This window comes from Somniosus microcephalus, chromosome 12 (assembly GCF_052327205.1).
Source record: "Somniosus microcephalus isolate GS21.2 chromosome 12, FLI_Smic_1.0, whole genome shotgun sequence".
In the NCBI taxonomy this organism is placed as follows: Eukaryota; Metazoa; Chordata; class Chondrichthyes; order Squaliformes; family Somniosidae; genus Somniosus; species Somniosus microcephalus.
The window spans coordinates 32,251,920-32,272,915 of NC_140998.1; the positions used below are offsets into that span (position 1 = coordinate 32,251,920).

The window sequence follows — 20,996 nt, forward strand, 5'->3', positions numbered from 1 at the left end:
CAGCCGTTGCGCTGTCATCTCCAGAACGCCCTTCTTTGGGTTAAAAATGGAGACCAGGGGCTGATGATCAGTCAGTAGGGTGAATTTCTGCCCGTGCAGATAGTGATTGAACTTCTTCACCCCCCCACACCAGGCTGAGGGCCTCCCTGTCAATCTGGGCGTAGTTACGCTCAGCTGAGGTTAACGAGCGCGACGCAAAGGCTATTGGCCTCTCTGAACCGTCAAGGAATTTGTGTGACAGCACCGCTCCAATGCCGTAGGGAGACGCATCACATGCCAACCGAATCGGTAGTGTTGGGTTGTAGTGGGCCAATACTTCTTTTGAAGTGATTAGGCATTTACATTTCTGAAAGGCACGCTTACACTCATCACTCCATTTCCATGTTACTCCAGTTTGCAGCAGGGCGTTCAGTGGGTGCAGAATTGTAGATAAATTCGGCAAGAACTTATGGTAGTAGTTCACCAACTCGAGAAACGACCTCAGATGCGACACATTTTCCGGTGCTGGAGCCTTGACTACAGCCTCAATCTTGTCTGGCGACTTATGCAACCCTTCCTCATCAATCATGTGGCCACAATACGAGATTTGTCTCCTGAAGAACTCGCATTTGGGGCGGTTGGCTCATAGCCCATATTCCTGCAATCTAGTGAGCACCTGCTCCAAGTTGGCAAGGTGTTCACTGTCATTTTCGCCCGTAACCAGGATGTCGTCCAAATAACACTGGGATCCCTTGCAGGACTTGTTCCATCGTCCTCTGCCAAATAGCCGGGGCTGATGCTACCCCGAATACCAGTCGATTGTACTGGTAAAGGCCTTTGTGAGTGTTTATCGTGAGGTATTTCCTAGATGCTTCTTCCACCTCCATTTGTAGATACGCTTGGACCAGATCAATCTTTGTAAAGCGTTTCCCTCCAGATAGTGAGGTGAAAATACCTTCTATCCGTGGAAGTGGATATTGTACTGTGTGCAGGACTGGGTTCACAGTTACCTTGAAGTCCCCACAGATGTGAACCTTCTTCAGCGCCCCAGGCGTGCTGCTCAATGATTTCTTCATTACAGGAACGATGGGTGTGGCCCACTCGCTCCAGTCCATCTTGGACAGCACACCCGAACGCTCCAGGCTCTCCAGTTCTGCTTCAACGGCTGGGCGGATCGCGTACGGTACCGGTCTGGCCTTAAAAAAATTTGGGTTTGCGTTATCGTTGATTTTTATCGTTGCCTTTACTCCTTTTAGAGTCCCAAGTCCTTGTTGGAACACCTCTTTCGCGTCAGTTAGAATTTTTGACAGTCGTCCAGGTGTGACGTCATCATTCTTTTTGTCAGTCACAGTTAGCGCCTGAATGGAATGCCAATCCAATTGTATTTTTCGGATCCATTCACGTCCCAATAATGGTGGTCCTCCATCTTCACAGAATCACAGAAACCCCACAGTGCAGATAGAGGCCATTTCGGCCCATCGAGCCTGCACCGACACATATTCCACCCGATCCCCGTAACCCCTACACCAACACATATCCCACCCTATCCTTGATAACCCCATGTGTTTAATCCCCCTAACACTAAGGGTCAATTTATCATAGCCAATCAACCTAACCTGCACATCTTTGGACTGTGGGAGGAAACCGGAGCACCCGGAGAAAACCCACGCAAACACGGGGAGAATGTGCAAACTCCACACAGACAGTCACCCGAGGCCGGATTCGAACCCGGGTCTCTGGCGCTGTGAGGCAACAGTGCTAACCACTATGCCACCGTGCTTGTAGTATATATAGATACAGTTTCTGTGTTTCCTTGCCGTTGTATTTAACTGGCACCCTTATTTTTCCTCTGGGGTAGACTTTTTGCCCCGTGTATGTCTTCAATACAATGGACGTGTCCTTCAAGGGTATGTGTGAGAATAGCCGCTCATAGTCTCGTCGATTCATGACAGTTAGGGCTGATCCTGTATCCAATTCCATCTTTACTTGGGACCCTGCTATCATGAGGGTGACCCAAATGGTTCGGTGATCCTCCTTTGCGATCACGTTGTGTAACTTTAGACAACTTAGTCTCCTGCTCCCGGATTCATTATCACTCTCCTGATCTTCCGAACTACTGTCTGTCATTTTTTTTTACTTTCTTGTACTTTTCCTTAGTAGTTCTTGTAGTGTTGGTTTTCTTTCCCGACCTGCGGACTCTTGCTATATGTCCCATTTTCCCGCATTGCCTGCATACTTCGTCCTTAAACCAGCAGTCCTTCTGATCATGGATTGTTCTGCCGCAGCGATAGCACTTTTCTGCTCCATACACCATTTCGTTAGCGCTGTATTCTTGTGGTTTCTGTTGTATTTCCGCAGCTCCCTGTGCTGCTGCTTCGTAGGATACTGCCACGCTGAAAGCCTGTTCTAGCATCAGGTCCTTTTCCGAAAGTAGTCATTTCTGGGTTCCTTCACTCTGGAGCCCGCAGACAAACTTATCCCATAAGGTGTCTGCCAGTCCTGCTCCGAACTGGCAGTGCTTCGATAACTTGCGTAGTTCCGTAAGATAGTCAGCATTGTTCTCATCTTTGTGCTGGTTTCTTTTATGGAACTTGAATCTTTCTGCTATCAGCAGCGGTGTAGGGTTTAGGTGTTCCTGTAAGATATTAACAATCTCTTCAAAACTTTTCTCCATTGGTTTAGCTGGGGTAATTAAATTCCGCAATAGGCCGTACGTTCTCGCGCCCATCAAATTTAATAATACTGACGCCTTCTTTCCATTGGCCACCTCATTGGCATTGCAGTACACTTCAATTCTTTCCACATATGTGGTCCAGTCTTCTACCTCGTTGTCGAAAGCAGTGATACTGCCACTCTTCGGCATCTTGGGTGATTTAAAATGGCGCCTCCTGCGCTTTTTCTTCTTCTCCAATGGAATAAAATGGCGCCTCCCGCGCTTTTCCTTCTTCCCCAATGGAATAAAATGGCGCCTCCCGCACTTTTCCTTCTTCCCCTTGCCACGCTGCTCCTAGCGTTCTACAGGGTAATGGCGGTGACCCGCGGCTCGGCGCATCTCACTTTTCCTTCCCCTCGTTTTATTTTCTCTATGCTGCCCGGTTCTTGAGCACCGACCGCGCCCTGTGCGCTCCACCCTCTCTCTCTCTCTTTCTTCCCGACGACGCTGCGTGGCCCCTTTGCACAGCCGCTCGATCGAGCTCGAGCCCGCCGCAGTCCGGAAGGTTCAGCGCACTACCTGCTACCAGCACGATTTGCTGGAACACCTTGACTGGGGAGCCAAGCCCAGCTCTCCACAGCCTCTCCCGCAATTCTCCGAACACCGATGGATCCTTGGGCGGTTGCCCGCGGTCGACGCCCGTTGCTCTGACTTCGACCTCCAAGAAGCTTCTTCTCAGGGAAAGATCCCTGTGAGGTGATGCAGTACTGCAGGTGAGTTCGAACCTGCCCATCGCCAGTGTAGTGCCCGAGTATCAATAATACACGGACTGCAGGAGAACAATAAAATAGGTATTTACTGAACAGAGGGTAAACGTCAGACTGAAGTACAGAAGCCTGCTAGGGCTTTTTATACAGGTGTGGTCACTGCCGGTACTGCAGTATAAAATCAGTTCTTCTCTTAAAGGTACATACACAACAATGATGGTTTGGAGTTCGACCTCCGAGTGTGAGCAGACGCAAGCGTCGTCTGCATACTGTAATTCGACGCCAGAGGATGGGATGACAGTTTCCCGTTTGTTCTGTAAATTAGCTCCACTCCAGCGGGGAGCTTAGTGAGGGCGAGATGGAGCATTGCAGCAAGATCGAGAAGAGCGTTGGTGCGATGACACAGCCTTGCTTGACCCCGGTCCATACGTGAATTGGGTCTGTGGTGGAACCGTTGGTCAGGCACTAGAACATTTCTTGAGGACACCAAGCTATGTAGCCCAAGTGACAAATGGAAGGGAGATTGATGATATTCAAAAGGATCTGAAGAAACTGAGTGGATGGGTGCAGGTGGATTTTAATGAGGATAAAATATACTTGGAGCAGCAGCAGGAAAAGTGCAGACAATGAACAGGCCCAATTTGGATTTTTTTTTGTCCATTAGCAAAGCTGGAAAAGGAAGGAGAATCAAGTGTGGTTACTGATCATTCACTGAAAGTTTCCAGTTAACGTGAAGTTGGATGATCAGCACAGCATTGCTTTAACCGCCATATAAATAAATCAGTAAAGATGCATTCAAAATGAAAATTGAAGAGGCTTTTCTAAACTGGAGAGGGCTTAGGAATGATTTCGGGATGGCGGGCTCCTGCAGATGCCATGGAAAACTGAATGGGCCTTCACTGAAGAAAAGAAAATTGAAGGGAGATGCATGGTCCTGGTCTTTAAAAGTGATGACGTGCCTGGACATTGGTAGCACTCTCGCCTTTGAGTCAGAAGGTCATGGGTTCAAGTCCCTCTCCAGGGACTTGAGCACAGAAAGCTAGGGTGACACTCTGGGTGCAGTGCTGAGGGAGTGCTGCACTGTTGGAGGTGCCGTCTTATCTCCGGTGTCCTGGCCAATATTTATCCCTCAATCAACATCACTAAAACAGATGATCTGGTCATTATTACATTGCTGTTTGTGGGAGCTTGCTGTGTGCAAATTGGCTGCTGTGTTTCCGACATTACAACAGTGACTACACTTCAAAAGTACTTGATTGGCTGTAAAGCGCTTTGGGATATCCTGAGGTCATGAAAAACGCTTTATAAATGCAAGTCTTTTTTTGGGAAAACATGGGCCAGTTATTTAAGCGTTGTGTGCTTACAGAACTAAAAGGCTGAATTATAATAATTAGAAGTAATATAGAGATAAGTGTAATTGACCCTCCACGGCCATCAATTAAAGCGGAAATGGCTAATTTTTTGCAAGAACAGGATTGAAAGCTACAAGTACAGAAATAGATGAAGAAAATCTTTAAAGCATAATTTATGAGCAACTTGGACTATGGACTTTGCATCTGTGAAATGGAAGAGGTCAGGGCTGAGAAGTGTAGGCTGTAATAGGAATCCAATATCCTGGAGGTTTGCAGGATTAGATTAGTTACAGGAAGCGTTTTATCTTCATGTATGTTTTACTCATGATTAGTCACTTCTCTCAGCAGAGCCCCATACACGGCAAATGGTACATGCTCTGTGGAAAGAACAGCCTGATGGGTCAAATGTGATTTGTTCGTATTGTGTCTTATGTTTTAAAAAACCCACCCAGCACTAAAAACATCCCACTTTACATTAATGGAGCAATGTTTCCTGCATTACAACAGTGACTACATTTCAAAAACACTCAGAGGGCTGTAAAGTGCTTTGGGAAATCCTGAGATTGAGAAATCCTCAACACATTTAAAAAGTGCTTGGATATGCACTTGAAGTGTCGTAACCTACAGGGCTACGGACCAAGAGCTGGAAAGTGGAATTAAGGCTAGATAGCTCTTTCTCGGCCGGCGCAGACACAATGGGCTGAATGGCCTCTTTCTGTGCTGAAAATTTCTAGGATTCTATGAAAGGCGCTATATAAATGCAAGTCCTTTCTTCTTTCACAAAAGTTTGGCATTTCTAACGTCTCCTTAGTAATATAGGTTCCTTTTCCGTTACCGTGGAGCTGCTGTAACTGAGCCGAGAAGGCCTTTCTATTGTTTTCCATGGAAGGATTAACATCATCTGTGTAACATATAAATAGAACGATACAAAGCCAAGCCGTTTCACAGTCCAGTTTATACATTTTATCTCTTCAGTAATGCAAATCTTTATTACAACTAAACAAACTGCTCCAGGGAGACCAAACTCACTGCAGACCCAGCTACTGTCATTCAAATAGGAGAGAAATAAAAAAAATATTTTGAAGCATTTTTAGTCAAAAAAAATGCATTTGCAAATAAAATGGATTTAAGCTTCTTCACATAGTGCAAATCGCAGAGATTGAGACACAGCCAGTCGGTAGCTTCCAGTGAGGTGAATTTTCATGTTTAACGCCATTCTACACCCCGCCCAATTTCCATTTCCAGCAAAATGGAGCTCCCATCTCAATAATGGGATGGAGCCATTCCCACTTCCACACTCCTGAAGACACACCCCAGACAAATTGGTTGTAAATTCATCCAGATCTGTACATTTTAGGTCTGGGCAGCTCTCAGAAATGGAAATTGGTGCATGGACAACAAAAACTTGCATTTATATAGTACCTTTAGCATAGTAAAACGTCCCAAGGTGCTGCACAGGGGCGTTATCAAACAAAATTTGACACCAAGCCACATAAGGAGAAATTAGGGCAGGTGACCAAAAGCTTGGTCAAAGAGGTAGGTTTTAAGGAGCATCTTAAAGGAGGAAAGAGAGGTAGCGAGGCGGTGAGGTTTAGGCAGGGAATTCCAGAGCTTAGGGCCTAGGCAACAGAAAGCACGGCCACCAATGGTGGAGCGATTAAAATCGGGGCTACGCTAGAGGCCAGAATTGGAGGAGCGCAGAGGTCTCGAAGGCTTGTAGGGCTGGAGGAGGCTACAGAGATAGGGAGGGGCGAGGCCATGGAGGGATTTGAAAACAAGAGAGTGAGAATTTTAAAATCGAGGTGCTGCCAGACTGAGAGCCAATGTAGGTCAGCGAGCACAGGGGTGACGGGTGAACGGGACTTGGTGCGAGTTAGGGCACGGGCAGCTGAACTCTCCCTCTCCCAGCATCTCTGAACACCGTCCACAGATACAGCCGGACTCCTGGACCACGCATCTTGCATGAGTTGCACTGGCAAACATGGGGTAAAGTGCGGCCAAAAATGTACAGGCACGGGCATGCAAATCCTACGGGGGAGAAATTGGGTGGAGCCGCAAACGGGGCGCCAAGCTCGCCTGGGCGCCGGATTTAGCGCAGCGTTTGGAGCAGTAGCCACCGCCGGAAATTCAGCTTGAGCGCCCCAAGAGGGACACGGGGCGAGGCTCGAGGCGCTCTGCGTCCCTCTTAGGACACTGAAACTGAATATCGCAGCGCAACGTGCCGCAGCGTGTGCGCGCTGCGGTACTGCAGGCCTTCCTCCCATTCTTAAGGGGGAGGGGCCTGCACCAGCGCGATCAGAGATCGCGAGTGCCGGCAAAAGAGCCCGGCACCGAGGAGAAGTGCTGGGCTCTCGAAAAACAGCCGGCAATGCCGCGGGGGGCGATCAGGAGGCCGGGGACAGAGGTGCTGGCAGGCGGCCGCCGGAAAAAACAGCCGCCCCACACCTCCACCTTAATTTGCGCCACTGCTGCCACAGGAAGGCCCCGTGAACCGGGCGCCATTTGCGAACGGCGCGACAGAGGCGGTCGCTGCCAAATATCGAGATCGGGGCGGTAGCGGGGCGCTGCGCACACCGATGACGTCATCGGAGGCGGCGCAGCGCAACAAGTTAACGCTGCCATTAGCGCCCCAGCTAAATATCGCGGGAGGCGCGGCCAGTGGCGCTAAAGCCACTGAGTGCCCTCTTTAGGTGCTAACTGGTGGCGCAGCCCACCGAATTTCTAGGCCTACGTGTACTCGTGCCCCAAAAGGTGCTAATCGGTTCATTTACCTTGTCCAAAAGCTAGAGAAGTCCAGTATCAAATTGTGTATAGGTAGCAGCCTGAACTTAAAACATACAAGACAGAGGTACAGATAAAGAATCCAGAAACATTCAGCATCCATTGTCACATTGGCAGCAGAAATCAACCATCACTTCAGATGGACAGCTTGTAACCTGAAGGGGATATTTAATAGGCAAGAATCAGCTAGCAGAAAATATGCTCATATCACTAATAAGACTATCCTGGGTTTTCAGAGAAATTGTCTACTTTGTTTTACTTATAGAACAACGATTAGAACAAATACAAACAGTATGTATGGAGAGCTCAGAGTGTTGCTCAGATTAAATTCTTCATTTTCTACCTGGAATCATCATCTAAATATCCCACCGAACAGATAATGTTGCATCAGTGTAAAATTAAACACCCGACTGCTCCTCAACGTGGGTATCTTCTTATTCTTCATTAAAAAGTCTCTTCAAGTCTTCAATCTCCAGAATTTTATGCCCAAGTTGTGCTTAAAGCTGAAAGACTCAAATTGAGGGCCTCTATTTAACTTATATAAAAGTGTTGTTTTTCAAAGCTATTATTTGACTGACACACACACGCACGCAGTGATAGTCCCCTATTATATACACTGAAAGGAATCGCAATATTGTCCACTGTTATTCAGTTGGCATAATGAACGAAGGAAGCTTTCGCTGACTGTCGGCCAAGATACAAAAATGAAGACAATGGTATTAGGTCGGTGTATATTATACAGCGTGGAGCGCATTACAAGAAGGCAGTAAGACAGTTCCAAAGGCTCAGGAAGTCACTCACAGCGCACTAGGTAATTTCAAACTCTGTCCCGTAATGTGCTCCAACAAGCTTTTTTTGCCGTTTGTGCTCAGTCTCCAACGAAGTCCTAAGTTTTACAATCAAGGATGCAATATCATCATACTAACATTCCCCGTGAATCTACTTATAAAAGACACAATGCTAAGAAACAGTTCATATTGCAGTCCCAGTCCTTTGCGACACAAGTCTGATCGGGACAGGAGCAGCTCAGCTGCGTGCTGTGGCTTCAGGTGAGGCTCAGGTTGTGCCACTTGACAACAGCTTTCTCTGGGTTTGCGCTCATATCTTGCCACTGTTCCAAAGCCTCTCCAGTGCTGTCCCATCCGATCACCACCTAAAAATTAAAAAGCACCCAGGTCACAGTCAAACATAGGTAATACACAGTTAAACACGTACACATAAGATTCTGAAGGGGATTGACAGGGTAAATGCTGAGAGGTTGTTTTCCCCTGGCTGGACTGTCTAGAACTAGGGGGCACAGTCTCAGGATAAGGGGTTTGGCCATTTAAGACCGAGATGAGGAGGAATTTCTTCACTCAGAGGGTTGTGAATCTTTGGGATTCTCTACCCCAGAGGGCTGTGGATGCTGAGTTGTTGAGTATATTCGAGGCTGAGAGGTAGATTTTTGGACTCTAGGGGGATCAAGGGATATGGGGATCGGGCGGGAAAGTGGAGTTGTGGTCGATGATCAGCCATGATCTTATTGAATGGCGGAGCAGGCTCGAGGGGCCATATGGCCTACTCCTGCTCCTAATTCTTATGTTCTTATGTTCTTATACTGATCTCTGCGTCAGTTAAACAACGGAATCGTTATCACCGAGACGTATCCATTCTTATTAAACTAATCCTGGACCTGGATTTACCAGCTCGGGTTTCCCCAGCCACATGGTTTAAAAAAAAATAAAGCAGAATTTTTTTTTTTTTTTAATGGATCAGATACCTAGGGTTAAAGGTCGACAGGAGTCAGCCCACTCTTTCTCTCTACTGGGACAGTCCTCATCATACAGAGCCTCCGTTAGACAGCGAGGGCTGAGCAGGGTAGGGTGGAATGCTGCAATTCACTGGCCTCTCTATTGTTATGGCAATATCACTTAAGATAAAGTCAACAGTAGAGACACGTGCACAGGAGCCAGATGGCCCATCTCACCGCTTCCATCCCTGCAGGGTGCAAGGGCAGACAAAGCTAATCCCAACTGTGGCAACTGGCTAAAAGATTCGAGGGACGTGAAACCCCTGAGGATTTAATAAGTGACCAAGTGGTTGGGAAAATAAACTGCATTGTTAATATTGTGTTCAAGGCTTCTGTTTTTGGGGTAGGGTTGGAGGAAGGGTGAGAATCAGAGAATCATAAGAATTCCCTTTATAACACCCATCTGAATTCTAGGTTCCTAGGGTAAGATTCTGAAATAGTGTTTCTTTCTGTCACTAAGGCTCATTTTCACAATGACTATGGGCTGGATAGAAACATAGAAAAATAGGAGCAGGAGTAGGCCATTCGGCCCTTTGAGCCTGCTCCGCCATTCAATATGATCGTGGCTGATCCACTATCTAAATTCCATATTCCCGCTCTCTCCCCATACCCCTTGAAAAATTAACTGAATTTAAAGCCCCCAGCTGCCGTGGTGGGATTAGTCCAGTAACATAACCACTATGCTACCGTACAATTTTACCAACCTCGGCGGGTCTGTGGCAGGAGACGTCGGTGGCAGGTCCCAACCTCACTGTAGGCTCCTGCCCACTGTCCAAAATGATTTTCCCCGATTGGGCTCGTTAAGCCCGCCCAGTGTGTTTGTCGGCCAATTGAAGGAAGCGGGTCTGATGATGTCACTTGATGAAGCGTCATCAGCCGGTTTCCTTAAAGGGACCATGCGCAAATTAAATTTGACATTTGTGCTGTCAGTGTTCTACAGCATTGAGGTGCTGCAAACACTGACAAGCACTGCACGGAGGTGCACGGCTGCACCCAGGCTCTCCCATGACTCCCTCCATATGCTTATGGAGGAAGTCACAGCACACGGGGAGGTTCTCTTCCCTTCCAATGGGCGGAAGACACCTCCCCAGGAGACCAACGCAGCCTGACGACAAACAGGGATGTCGTCAGGAGGACCAGGCTGCAGTGGCGCAAACCTTTCAATGATCTCAGTAGATCATGAAATGTTACTGCAAAGCCACACTCAACCTCATCCTGCTGTGCCACTCATCACATCCCCATCACTCTGCCTTCCCTACCCTACTCCTGCACATCCTTGCTCACACCAGCTTACCTTGCACCTCTACCCATCCCTCTCTATCTACATTATCACTTCCCCATCTCACTAGCCACCCCTTACACTCACCCTCATCCTAGTCCAAATCATACCAAGTAACAACACACAAGGGTAGGCACTTGTGTGTTTTAGCCAATGTTCAGGTGAAGTTTCTGTTAATGTGCAGTCAAACATGGAAATCTTTATTTTCAACACTTTGCATTCTTGGACAGATTTGTGTGAACCTTTGGAAGTGGCTTAGTGAGTTGCAGTGAATGGCAAGACATAAAAGGTACACCCCACAATGGTGGTAAGTGTGAAATGAATGGCTTGGGCATTGTTGGGATGCTTTATGGTGTTGGTGTGGGGTGGTGCCAACCTGGCGCATCATGTAGCAGCCAGGGTGTACAGCGTCAAGTGAAGTAAATCTGGCCATCCCTGGCAGCAATGTGGTCAGATGCTGATGCCCTGTGTCCTGTGCAGCATCAGTTGATTGCGGAGAAGGTTGATGTTGTTGTTGGTGCTGCTGGTGTGCCTGGTGATGTTGGGGCTGAGCATGGTGGGATTTTGAGGACCAAAGTGAAACACTATAAACCGTACCCATTCTGATGTAATAGATGGCAGGTGAAATTGAGATGACAGAAGCGATCTGTCAATGGTGAGAGAGGTTGTTCCAATGAGGTGACACTGGATAAAGAGTTTGCTCCAAACACTTGCAACCTGCATAAACCTCAATCTGTCTTCCAAATGCAGTAAGCAACAGCTTCTGAACTTGGAAAGTAAACAGCTGCGAGATGGGAGCTTTTATAGCACATTTGCAGCTGTCGAGTAATGAGATGATTCTATGGCCATTCAACTCCCGCCCTGCTTACCTGACATGATCCCCGAGCAGCGTGGAACCCGTGGCGTGACCTGGTAAACTCTTAAGGTGAGCTGAAAATAGTTCTTAATCCTCTGTTAACAAGGTCATAATTGTTGTGTATGTAATATGTGTGCTACTTTGAACCTATGGACAGGACTGCACTACTTGTTGGGCGTAGTGATACGCAGTACCACTCCTGGCCATAGGGGTATAAATAGTACTGTGGGTACTGATTCCCCTCAGTTCCCGCCTGTGGGCATGAAGTAAAGACCTATGTGCAGTCCCTACCTCCAACCAGTAAAGACCTGTTTGAGTTATATGTTTAAGTCTTTGTGTTATTTGTTCAATACAATACACATACTTAACACTGGCGACGAGTCAGGCTCTTACCCTGCGGCAGTTATTCCAGGCGGCTTCGTCCAAAGACAGGACGTTGAAGAGAGGTTTCAATCCTCAACACCCCACTCAAAACTGAAGGGCAGCAGAAATCCTGACAGCTTCCAGCGACTGGAAGCGACAGGCCTTAGGACCCTGAAGCCTCCATCAGCTTGTGAACCGGAGTAAAGACAGGACTGGGGAAGAGAGAGAGGTAGGGCGATAGCGATCGGCAGATAAGGGCCGGGCCGCTTTGAAGTGAGGGGCGCAGCCGGGCCAGCGATCGGGACCAAAGATAAGAGCCGCACTCGGACTGAAAGGCGCGGCGGCTGCAGAAGCTCAAGGTGCGAGAGTCGCGGTGCACAGCGCGGGCTATCGATCGCGGCGAAGATAAGGGCCGCACTCGAGGGCTGAAGGGAGACGGCGTCGGGGGACGGGTGAAGACCGCCAAGCGCGGGAAAACCGCCATTTTGTGGGCGGAGGACGACGGCAAGAGCGGGAAGCCGCCATCTTTGATAACAAGTAAAGAAAATAAAATCTGAGAAATTGCAAATCTACAATGCCTAAACACGGGAATATTAGCACCTTTGATAGTGACCTCGAAGATTGGGCCATATATGTTGAAAGAGTAAAAAATTATTGTAAGGCCAATAAAATTCGTGACCAAGATAAAGCTCTAACATTATTAAATTTAATGGGTGCGAAGACGTACGGGCAATTGAAACACCTGTTATCACCAGATGAACCGGCGGATAAGACGTTCGATGAGATTGTTACTGTCCTGAAAGATCATCTAAACCCCACGCCGCTGATGCTAGCGGAACGATTTAAATTTTACGACAGAAGGCAGCTACAGCATGAAAGCAATGCTGAATATTTGCTGGAATTGCGTAAATTAGCGAAATATTGCCAGTTTGGAACGGGATTGACAGATGCACTACGAGACAAATTTGTGTGTGGTTTATTTAAACAGGATACACAAAAGCGACTGCTCGAGGAGAATGAGCTGACGCTTGAGAAGGCGGTCACTATGGCAGCAGCACACGAAGCCGCAGCGAGAGGCACGGCAGTAATGCAGCTACGGTCACCGGAGCTCAGTGCACACAAATTGGGTGTGAGTTCTGGCAAATGTTATCGTTGTGGAAAGACAACGCATGATCAGAACCAGTGTTGGTTTAAAAACCAAGAATGTAGAACTTGTGGTAGGCTTGGACATATAGCTAGAGTATGCAGGTCAGGGAAGAAGACCAGCAACAAGAAGTCACCGCAAGGAAAATACGCAAAGGTACACAAGGTGACCGAACAGGAGTCCGATTCAGACGCTAGCAGTAATGAACTGGCTAGCTTAAGCTGTAATGAACTGGCTAGCTTAAGAGTACTCAACGCTGGTAAGGGTGCAGACCTCCAGACAATTTGGGTCACTCTTCAGATAGAAGGAGTCCAAGTAAAACTGGAATTGGACACTGGATCGGCATTGACGGTCATAAATAAGAAAGATTACGGAAAGTTATTCCAACATATTCCCCTACAGGATACGGGGATTATATTGAAAACATACACGGGGCAAAGAGTGTACCCCATCGGGAAAATAGAGGTTGCAGTGGCCCACAAGGGCGAAGACAGTCAAATAATGGACTTATATGTGATATCTGAAGGAGGTCCTCCACTACTAGGACGGGAGTGGATTAGGAAAATGAATATGGACTGGCATTTCCTACAAACAATAACGAGTGAGAACTCGGTGAAGATAGTCGGCCCAGACTCTGGAACGGATGATGGTAAGCCCAACTCAGGTGCAAAAGACAAAGTTTCAGCACAGAATTCCACTGAGCAACAACAACATAGTTTAACTGTGGATTCTGAGTCTGGCAAGTCTACTGATGTGCCCATTTCTGATGGTAAGCCCAACTCAGGTGCAAAAGACAAAGTTTCAGCACAGAATTCCACTGAGCAACAACAACATAGTTTAACTGTGGATTCTGAGTCTGGCAAGTCTACTGATGTGCCCATTTCTGAGGGACACCGGGCTCGAACTCAACTCCATTTCAAACTACAACAGCAATTAGAACAAATGCTTCGCCGTTTTGAGCAAGAGTTGAATGCAACGAAAGAGTTCTTTGATATAGAGTTGGAGAATCTGGAAAGACAACAGAAGCAGCTGATGGAGAAAATGGAGCAGGAGCACACAAAACGTCTGATGTCAGAGGAGTTAACGGTCAGCCAACTCCTGCATATGCTGAAGGACAGGACTCTGAAATGGGAAAAACTTGAACATGAACTTCAATATTCAAACGAAAGGGGTTCGGAGCTCTCAAAGGTTATTGGAAGAGCTGAGGTGGCAACACAGACTGAGATGACTGCAACAGAGCAGCCCTTGGATGCCAAAAGTACGCTGACTCACGTCAACGTAGAACAACAGACCGCTGAAACAGCTGCTCCGGTAGAGGGATTGCATAGTCCGATCAATCAATCTCCAAAGGAAGTTGAAGTATTAAAATCACAAATGAGGTCACTAGTAAACGACTTGCTGAAAGCCCAGAAAAAGCTGGATGCAGAGGTACACATGAAGAAGTCTCTTCAGGAAAGATGTCTGGATTTGGAACAAGAGCTGGCTAACGTCCAGCTAGGTATGGAGGAAATAGACGACCCTCTCACTGGTCTAGCTCAGGACGACACCGAATATTACGATGTCCTGTCCTGCCCAGCTTGTAACTTCGACTCCCAAAGTGCAGAAATCATGGAGGAGCACCAAAAGTCTACGGAACATCGGGAGAAGCTGGCTCTACGACGGAAACAGGAGGAAGAGAAGGAGGAACTGCGCATGCAGCTGGCAGCTGTGGCAGCTGACAATGGAGCCCAGAGAGTCTCCAAGAAGCAGAAAAGGAAAAGTAAAAACAGAAGATGACCCATCTGAACCATTATCACCTCTACCAGATCACACACGTGGTCCCTCCGAACGGAGCCAATTCAGTTCGGAAGTTCAAACTGTTAAATCCATGGAAGGACTATTGAATGAGTCACTCTAGCAACGTGAACCGACTACACCACAGAGATTGAATCTGTGAACTGTTTTCCGCAGAGACTGAATCTGTGATCTGTTTTTGACATGAAGTTATCTATGTATCTATGTTATTCTGTTATGTAAACCTGAAGTTATATATGTATATATGTTATTACGTTATGTTAAATGGGGAGATGACTGTAAAGCTAGGAAGGGAGGAATGTTGTGTATGTAATATGTGTGCTACTTTGAACCTATGGACAGGACTGCACTACTTGTTGGGCGTAGTGATACGCAGTACCACTCCTGGCCATAGGGGTATAAATAGTACTGTGGGTACTGATTCCCCTCAGTTCCCGCCTGTGGGCATGAAGTAAAGACCTATGTGCAGTCCCTACCTCCAACCAGTAAAGACCTGTTTGAGTTATATGTTTAAGTCTTTGTGTTATTTGTTCAATACAATACACATACTTAACAATAATGGCCTGAATTGCCTCCCCCACCACTGCGTGTCGGGTGTGCTCAGCGACGACAGACCCGACATTTGGTAAAGGCGTGTGGCAGCGGGTTGACAGCGGGGTCCCTTCCCGGTCAGAAAAATCAATTTTCCCACCTGACCAACCACCAATCACGCCCGCTGACACCCCCCCCGGCAAAATTCCCCCCTATATTTCTATTGTCTTTCTGGTCCTGATCCAAATGTTGCCCATGGCAGATCCAGGTCCCTCGCTGTTTCGAACTCCCTGGTACAATTCCCACTTCTGTATCCGGAGTGCCACAGGCAGACAGAATTGTGTTTGCTGCACAACTGCCACTGATTGTTGACCACCAGATCAGGCTCGATCACCTAAAGCGATACTATAACCTCTCTCACTCCTCATCCAAATCTTCCCAATGCTCCAGAGTTGGGGGGTGGAATGGGGAGGATGCGGTGGAGGAAGGACAACCGCAGGCTCATCCTCCAAACGATAAACCGCCCCCTACAATCACCGGCCCACCCTCACTTTTCTCTGACCTTCCCAGTTTCATCTCCAACATCAAATGATAGCGGCGCATGAATTTCTTCAACTCGCACATCAAGACCATCCTTCTCCCACCAGCCCCTCCTCTGCTCGACACTCAGATGTCATCAAGAACTCCCTGTCCACATGCTCTGTCCCCCACACTCAAGACTGCTGTAATAACCTGCTCTTCAAATAAACCATTCCCACATCCAACCATCCAGTCACTATCTCCCTTTTCATCTTTCAAGTCTTTGAACAATGTAAACAGACAAGAAGGTTTGTCAGGCTTCTGACAGTTGCCGATTAGGTTGGGTTTCGTTTCCCGTGAGCCTGGAGCATTTCTTTAAATAAATACCCGTCAGTATTTCTGCTGACTGCCAAAGTAATAGCATATGCTGCATAACAAAGGCTTTACTGGTAATCATTCTATAACTAAACACCTGTAATACATCATGGAGAGAACCGCCCCATCCCCCCCCCCCAAAAAAATATCCAGCAAGTCTTACCCAGGAGCATGCAATCTTCAGAAACGTTTAATATTAACAGCGACACTATGCAGGACAATTGGCAATTTAGACCATCAACAAACAGCACTAAAAGGAGAATGGTATGAGGAACCTATCAAGATGTTTTTATTAATTATCGCCAGCTGAAGAGGTGTGGCAGTCCCACGGCCGATGTCACTTACCCAACTTAAAGCAAGGGAACTCGGACATATTTGCATCTCGTCTCCAATCTCTCTTTTACCCATGGGAACCGTGGGTCTCATTGTTCCACCTTTGGCGGCCGTGCCTTCAGCTGCCTAGGTCCCAAGCTCTGGAATTCCCTCCTTAAACCTTGCCGCTTCTCTCTCCCCTCCTTTAAGACATTCCTTAAAACCTATCTCGTTGACCAAGCTTTTAGGCATCTGTCCTAATGGCTCAGCTTTAGCGGTCAGCGGCGAACAAACGGCGCTAGCCATTCATTACACTTTCCCACAGACTTTAATTCAATGCCAAATCAGGTGCAGAACGTTATTTAAAGAGGAAAAGAAAGGTGGGATTGAGAAAGAGATATAAAAAAGTAAAAACAAATTTTTTTTTAACCCCCAACAATAATTAAAATCTGAAGGAATGAGACGCCACACATGTAAGTTAATTTTCAGTGCCAGAGAGGTTGTTTGACAGTAATTAAGACTTATCACACCGTTAAAAATTCACTTAGACTGGATTACACAAGCCCCAACTTTTTCTGGCATGTTTAGTGTGCATCTATCACGCAAGTACAGCAACTTCCCGCCATTCCATGTATTTCAAAAAGCACCAATGTGATGCCCCAATTCCTCTGAGTGGGCTTGGCAGAGGCCCAGAGGCAGGTCACCAAACAGAGTTTATAGGAGTTTTGATGGGGTAGACAGGGAGAAACTGTTTCCACTGGCGGAGGGTTGGTACCCAGAGGACACAGATTTAAGATAATTGACAAAAGGACTAGGGGGAGACGAGGAGATTTTTTTTTTTTTTTTTTTTTTTTTTTTTACGCAGCGTGTTGTTCTGATGGTGGTGGAAGCAGATTCAATGGTAACTTTCAAGAGGGATTTGGATAAATACTTCAAAAAAAAGGGTACAATTTGCAGGGTTGTGGGGAAAAAGGAGGGGAGTGAGACTGGCTCTTACAAAGAGCTGGCAAAGGCACGATGGGCTGAATGGCCTCCTTTCTGCACTGTATGATTCTATGACATATTCCTTAAAATATCCAATCTTCTTTGCAAAGTTAAAAATTCAATGTCTTGGATTTTCAAAGCTCAAAAGAGACAAAACTGTATCATTTTTAGATTGTTGGCTTCCATACAATGGAGATCTAGATTTAAAGGTTAAAAAAAAAACTAATTTTATAGAGTTTCCTTGTGGGTGTTTTCTGGCTTAGCCCTAAACCTGTGAAAATAGTTTTTAGGTCAATAGTTTTTGTTTCCTCTTGAAAGGAAGGGTGAGTCAGTCACATGCCAACGGTATGAATACTGTGGTCACCTTGATGAGGCAATACAAGGATAGAAACTAGGATTGCATTTATATAAGTCCTCAGTCTTGTCTTAGAAATATCTCAAAGTGCTCCACATACAAAGAAATTATTCTGAAGTGCAGTGACTGTTAGACAGACAAGCATGGCAGCCATAAATTAACAATGAGCTGATACATCACGTTCAGCTCCACACCAGTGGGTAGCTTCACTTGAAAAATATTAAAGTCCCATAGCAATATAAATACAAGTGAATATTGGAAATAGGGGCAGTGTTGCTTGTGTCGTTATAGTTTAAAATAAATTATAAATTGCATTAAATACAAAAGCAAAATACTGTGAATGCTGGAAATCTGAAATAAACACAGAAAATGCTGGAAATAGTCAGCCGGTCAGGCCGCATCTGTGGAGGGAGAAGCAGAGTTAATGCTTCAGGTCGATGACCTTTCGCCCAGTTCTGACGAAGGGTCATCAACCTGAAACGTTAACTGCTTCTCGCTCTCCACAGATGCTGCCTGACCTGCTGTGTATTTCTAGCATTTTCTGTTTTTATTTATAATTGGCATTTTGCCTGAAGATTGTGTATGAAAACCATACATGATCATTTCTTAAATATTTTAGCTTTGAAGCCACACAGAGTTCACAGCACAGAAACAGTTCAACTGGTCCATGCTCCACATGAGCCTCTTCCCACCCTACTTCATCTGATCCTATCAGCACAACCAGAAAATCAGCAAGTCCTGACCGCTACCTCAATGGCTTGGTCGTACCTGGCCCAACACTGAACCATTCAGGTTGGATCCTAGTCTGTTTAAAGGGAGCTGATCTCAGCTAGGGGCGACGATTGAGGACTTAGAATGGCTACAAGTGTCCCTGAGTTATGGGGAGTACGTGACACAGGATTGGTCAGCAAAGGTTCCTGCTCCAAATCACATTTTCCAGGAGATCCCTGGATAATGAGGATAGAACAGAACAGAACCAGACCCAGCTTTAACCACCAATATTTAACAACTAGGCTCACACAAAGAATTAGCCCTTGGGTGAGGTACCAGAGGGCTACTGGTGTCAAAGGAACCATAGTTGAGCATGGCAAGGAAAGGAGAGGAGAACAAGGGAGAAAACTGGGGTGGCTGGAAAGAGAAAAACCCAGATCATTGCAATTTTCTATAGGATAAGCATTCAAAATAGTGTCATTGTTTCTTCTTTAATAAAAGGCTTGAACATTTTGCAAAACAGAATATCGTCCTCTAATAAGTTACGTTGATTCAGGTTACAATGCAGGGCTGAACTGGATCACTAGCATTGTTCACCCCAGCCCTTTCAGTGGAATGGCTTTGTCTGAGGGTTTTGTTCGAGGCACTTGATACAATCAACAACAAAATAATATTTTCTCCCTAGGCCACACACCTCCGGCAGTCAACCTCTGCCAGTGTTGCTGAGGCAGTTACCAGGAGGCACATGGGTGCCCCATGACAGGCTCACTCCTCCTGGGGCCTCTCCCTGTCCACATGCGGAGATTGAACTCATTGTGCTGTAGTGACCTGTTAAAACGTCACTATATTCCAAAACATATCACAGATAAAATAGGCACATTTTGATTTTTAAAATACAATTTTCACAGATGACTTGAAGAGCAAAAGTGATCACAAGAAAAATAAGGACGAGGAAGGCCATTCAGCCCATCTTACCTCATCCATCTAAGAAAAGAAAGCTCCAAAGTTTTCCCCATCACAACATCCAACTGTTTCTTAAAACGATTACAGGCTTTTTGCCTCCACTATCATACCCAGAGGTTTATATGAAGTGTTGGTCACTCTGCGGGTGCCAGATATCGGTCCTAAAAATGCCTTCTGCCTATTTGAACCTTTACCTCCTAGTTCTAATGTCACAGTTTAACTTGAAGTTATGTTCCTGATCTATAATAAACATAGTGAAAGAGGAAGTATTAAGGGGTTTAGCATCTTTGAAAGTGGATAAATCCCCAGGCCCGGATGAAATGTATCCCAGACTGTTAAGAGAAGAGAGGAAATAGCAGAGGCTCTGACCGTCATTTTCCAGTCCTCTCTGGCTACAGGTGTGGTGCCGGAGGACTGGAGAACTGCAAACATGGTAGTGTTGTTTAAAAAGGGAGAAAGGGATAGACCAAGTAATTACAGGTCAGTCAGCCCAGCCTCGGCGGTGGGAAAATTATTGGAAAACATTGAGGGACAGGATAAATCTTCATTTAGAATGACATGGATTAATCAGGATGGATTTGTTAAGGGAAGGTTATGTCTGACTAAATTTATTGAATTTTTTGAGGAGGTAACAAGGAGGGTCGATGAGGGTAGTGTGTTTGATGTAGTCTATATGGATTCTAGCAAGGCTTTTGATAAGGTCCCGCATGGCAGACTGGTCATGAAAGTAAAAGCCCATGGGATCCAAGGCAAAGTGGCATGTTGGATCCAAAATTGGATCAGAAGCAGGAAACAAAGGGTAATAGTCGAAGGGTGTTTCCAGTGGGGTTCCACAGGGCTCAGTACTGGGTCCTTTGCTTTTTGTGGTATTTATCAATGATTTGGGCTTGAATGTAGGAAGTACGATTAAGAAGTTTGCAGATGATACAAAAATTGGCCATGTGGTTGATCATGAAGAAAAAAGCTGTAGACTGCAGGAAGATATCAATGGACTGGTCAGGTGGGCAGAACAGTGGCAAATGGAATTCAATGCGGAGAAGTGTGAGGTAATGCATTTGGGGAGGGCTAACAAGACAAGGGAATGCACAATAAATGGTGGGACACTGAGAAATGCAGAGGATCAGAGGGAACTTGGAGTGCATGTCCACAGGTCTCTGAAGGTAGCAGGACAGATAGATAAGGTGGTTAAGAAGGCATACGGGATACTTGCCTTTATTAGCCGAGGCATAGAATATAAGAGCAGGGAGGTTATACCTGAACTGTATAAAACACTAGTTAGGCTGCAGCTAGAATACTGCGTGCAGTTCTGGTCACCACATTACAGGAAGGATGTGATTGCACTAGAGAGGGTGCAGAGGAGATTTACAAGGATGTTACCTGTGCTGGGGAATTTTAGCTATGAGGAAAGATTGGATAGGTTGGGGTTGTTTTCTTTGGAATAGAGGAGGCTGAGGGGAGACCTAATTGAGGTGTATAAAAGTGGCCTAGA

The 20,996-nt window shown here is 46.3% G+C and overlaps 1 protein-coding gene across 2 annotated transcripts in view; it reads right to left on the minus strand.

The window, feature by feature from the left end:
* Positions 1–5,688: 5,688 nt before the first annotated feature.
* The window catches only part of tc2n (tandem C2 domains, nuclear), a 118,094-nt gene continuing 102,786 nt past the window's right edge, over positions 5,689–20,996 (minus strand). For both annotated transcript variants that reach the window (XM_086002726.1, XM_086002725.1), the window contains exon 13: positions 5,689–8,685. In XM_086002726.1, coding sequence (XP_085858852.1) covers positions 8,578–8,685 — 108 coding nt within the window. In that variant the 3' untranslated portion in view covers positions 5,689–8,577. The remainder of the gene's footprint in view (positions 8,686–20,996) is intronic.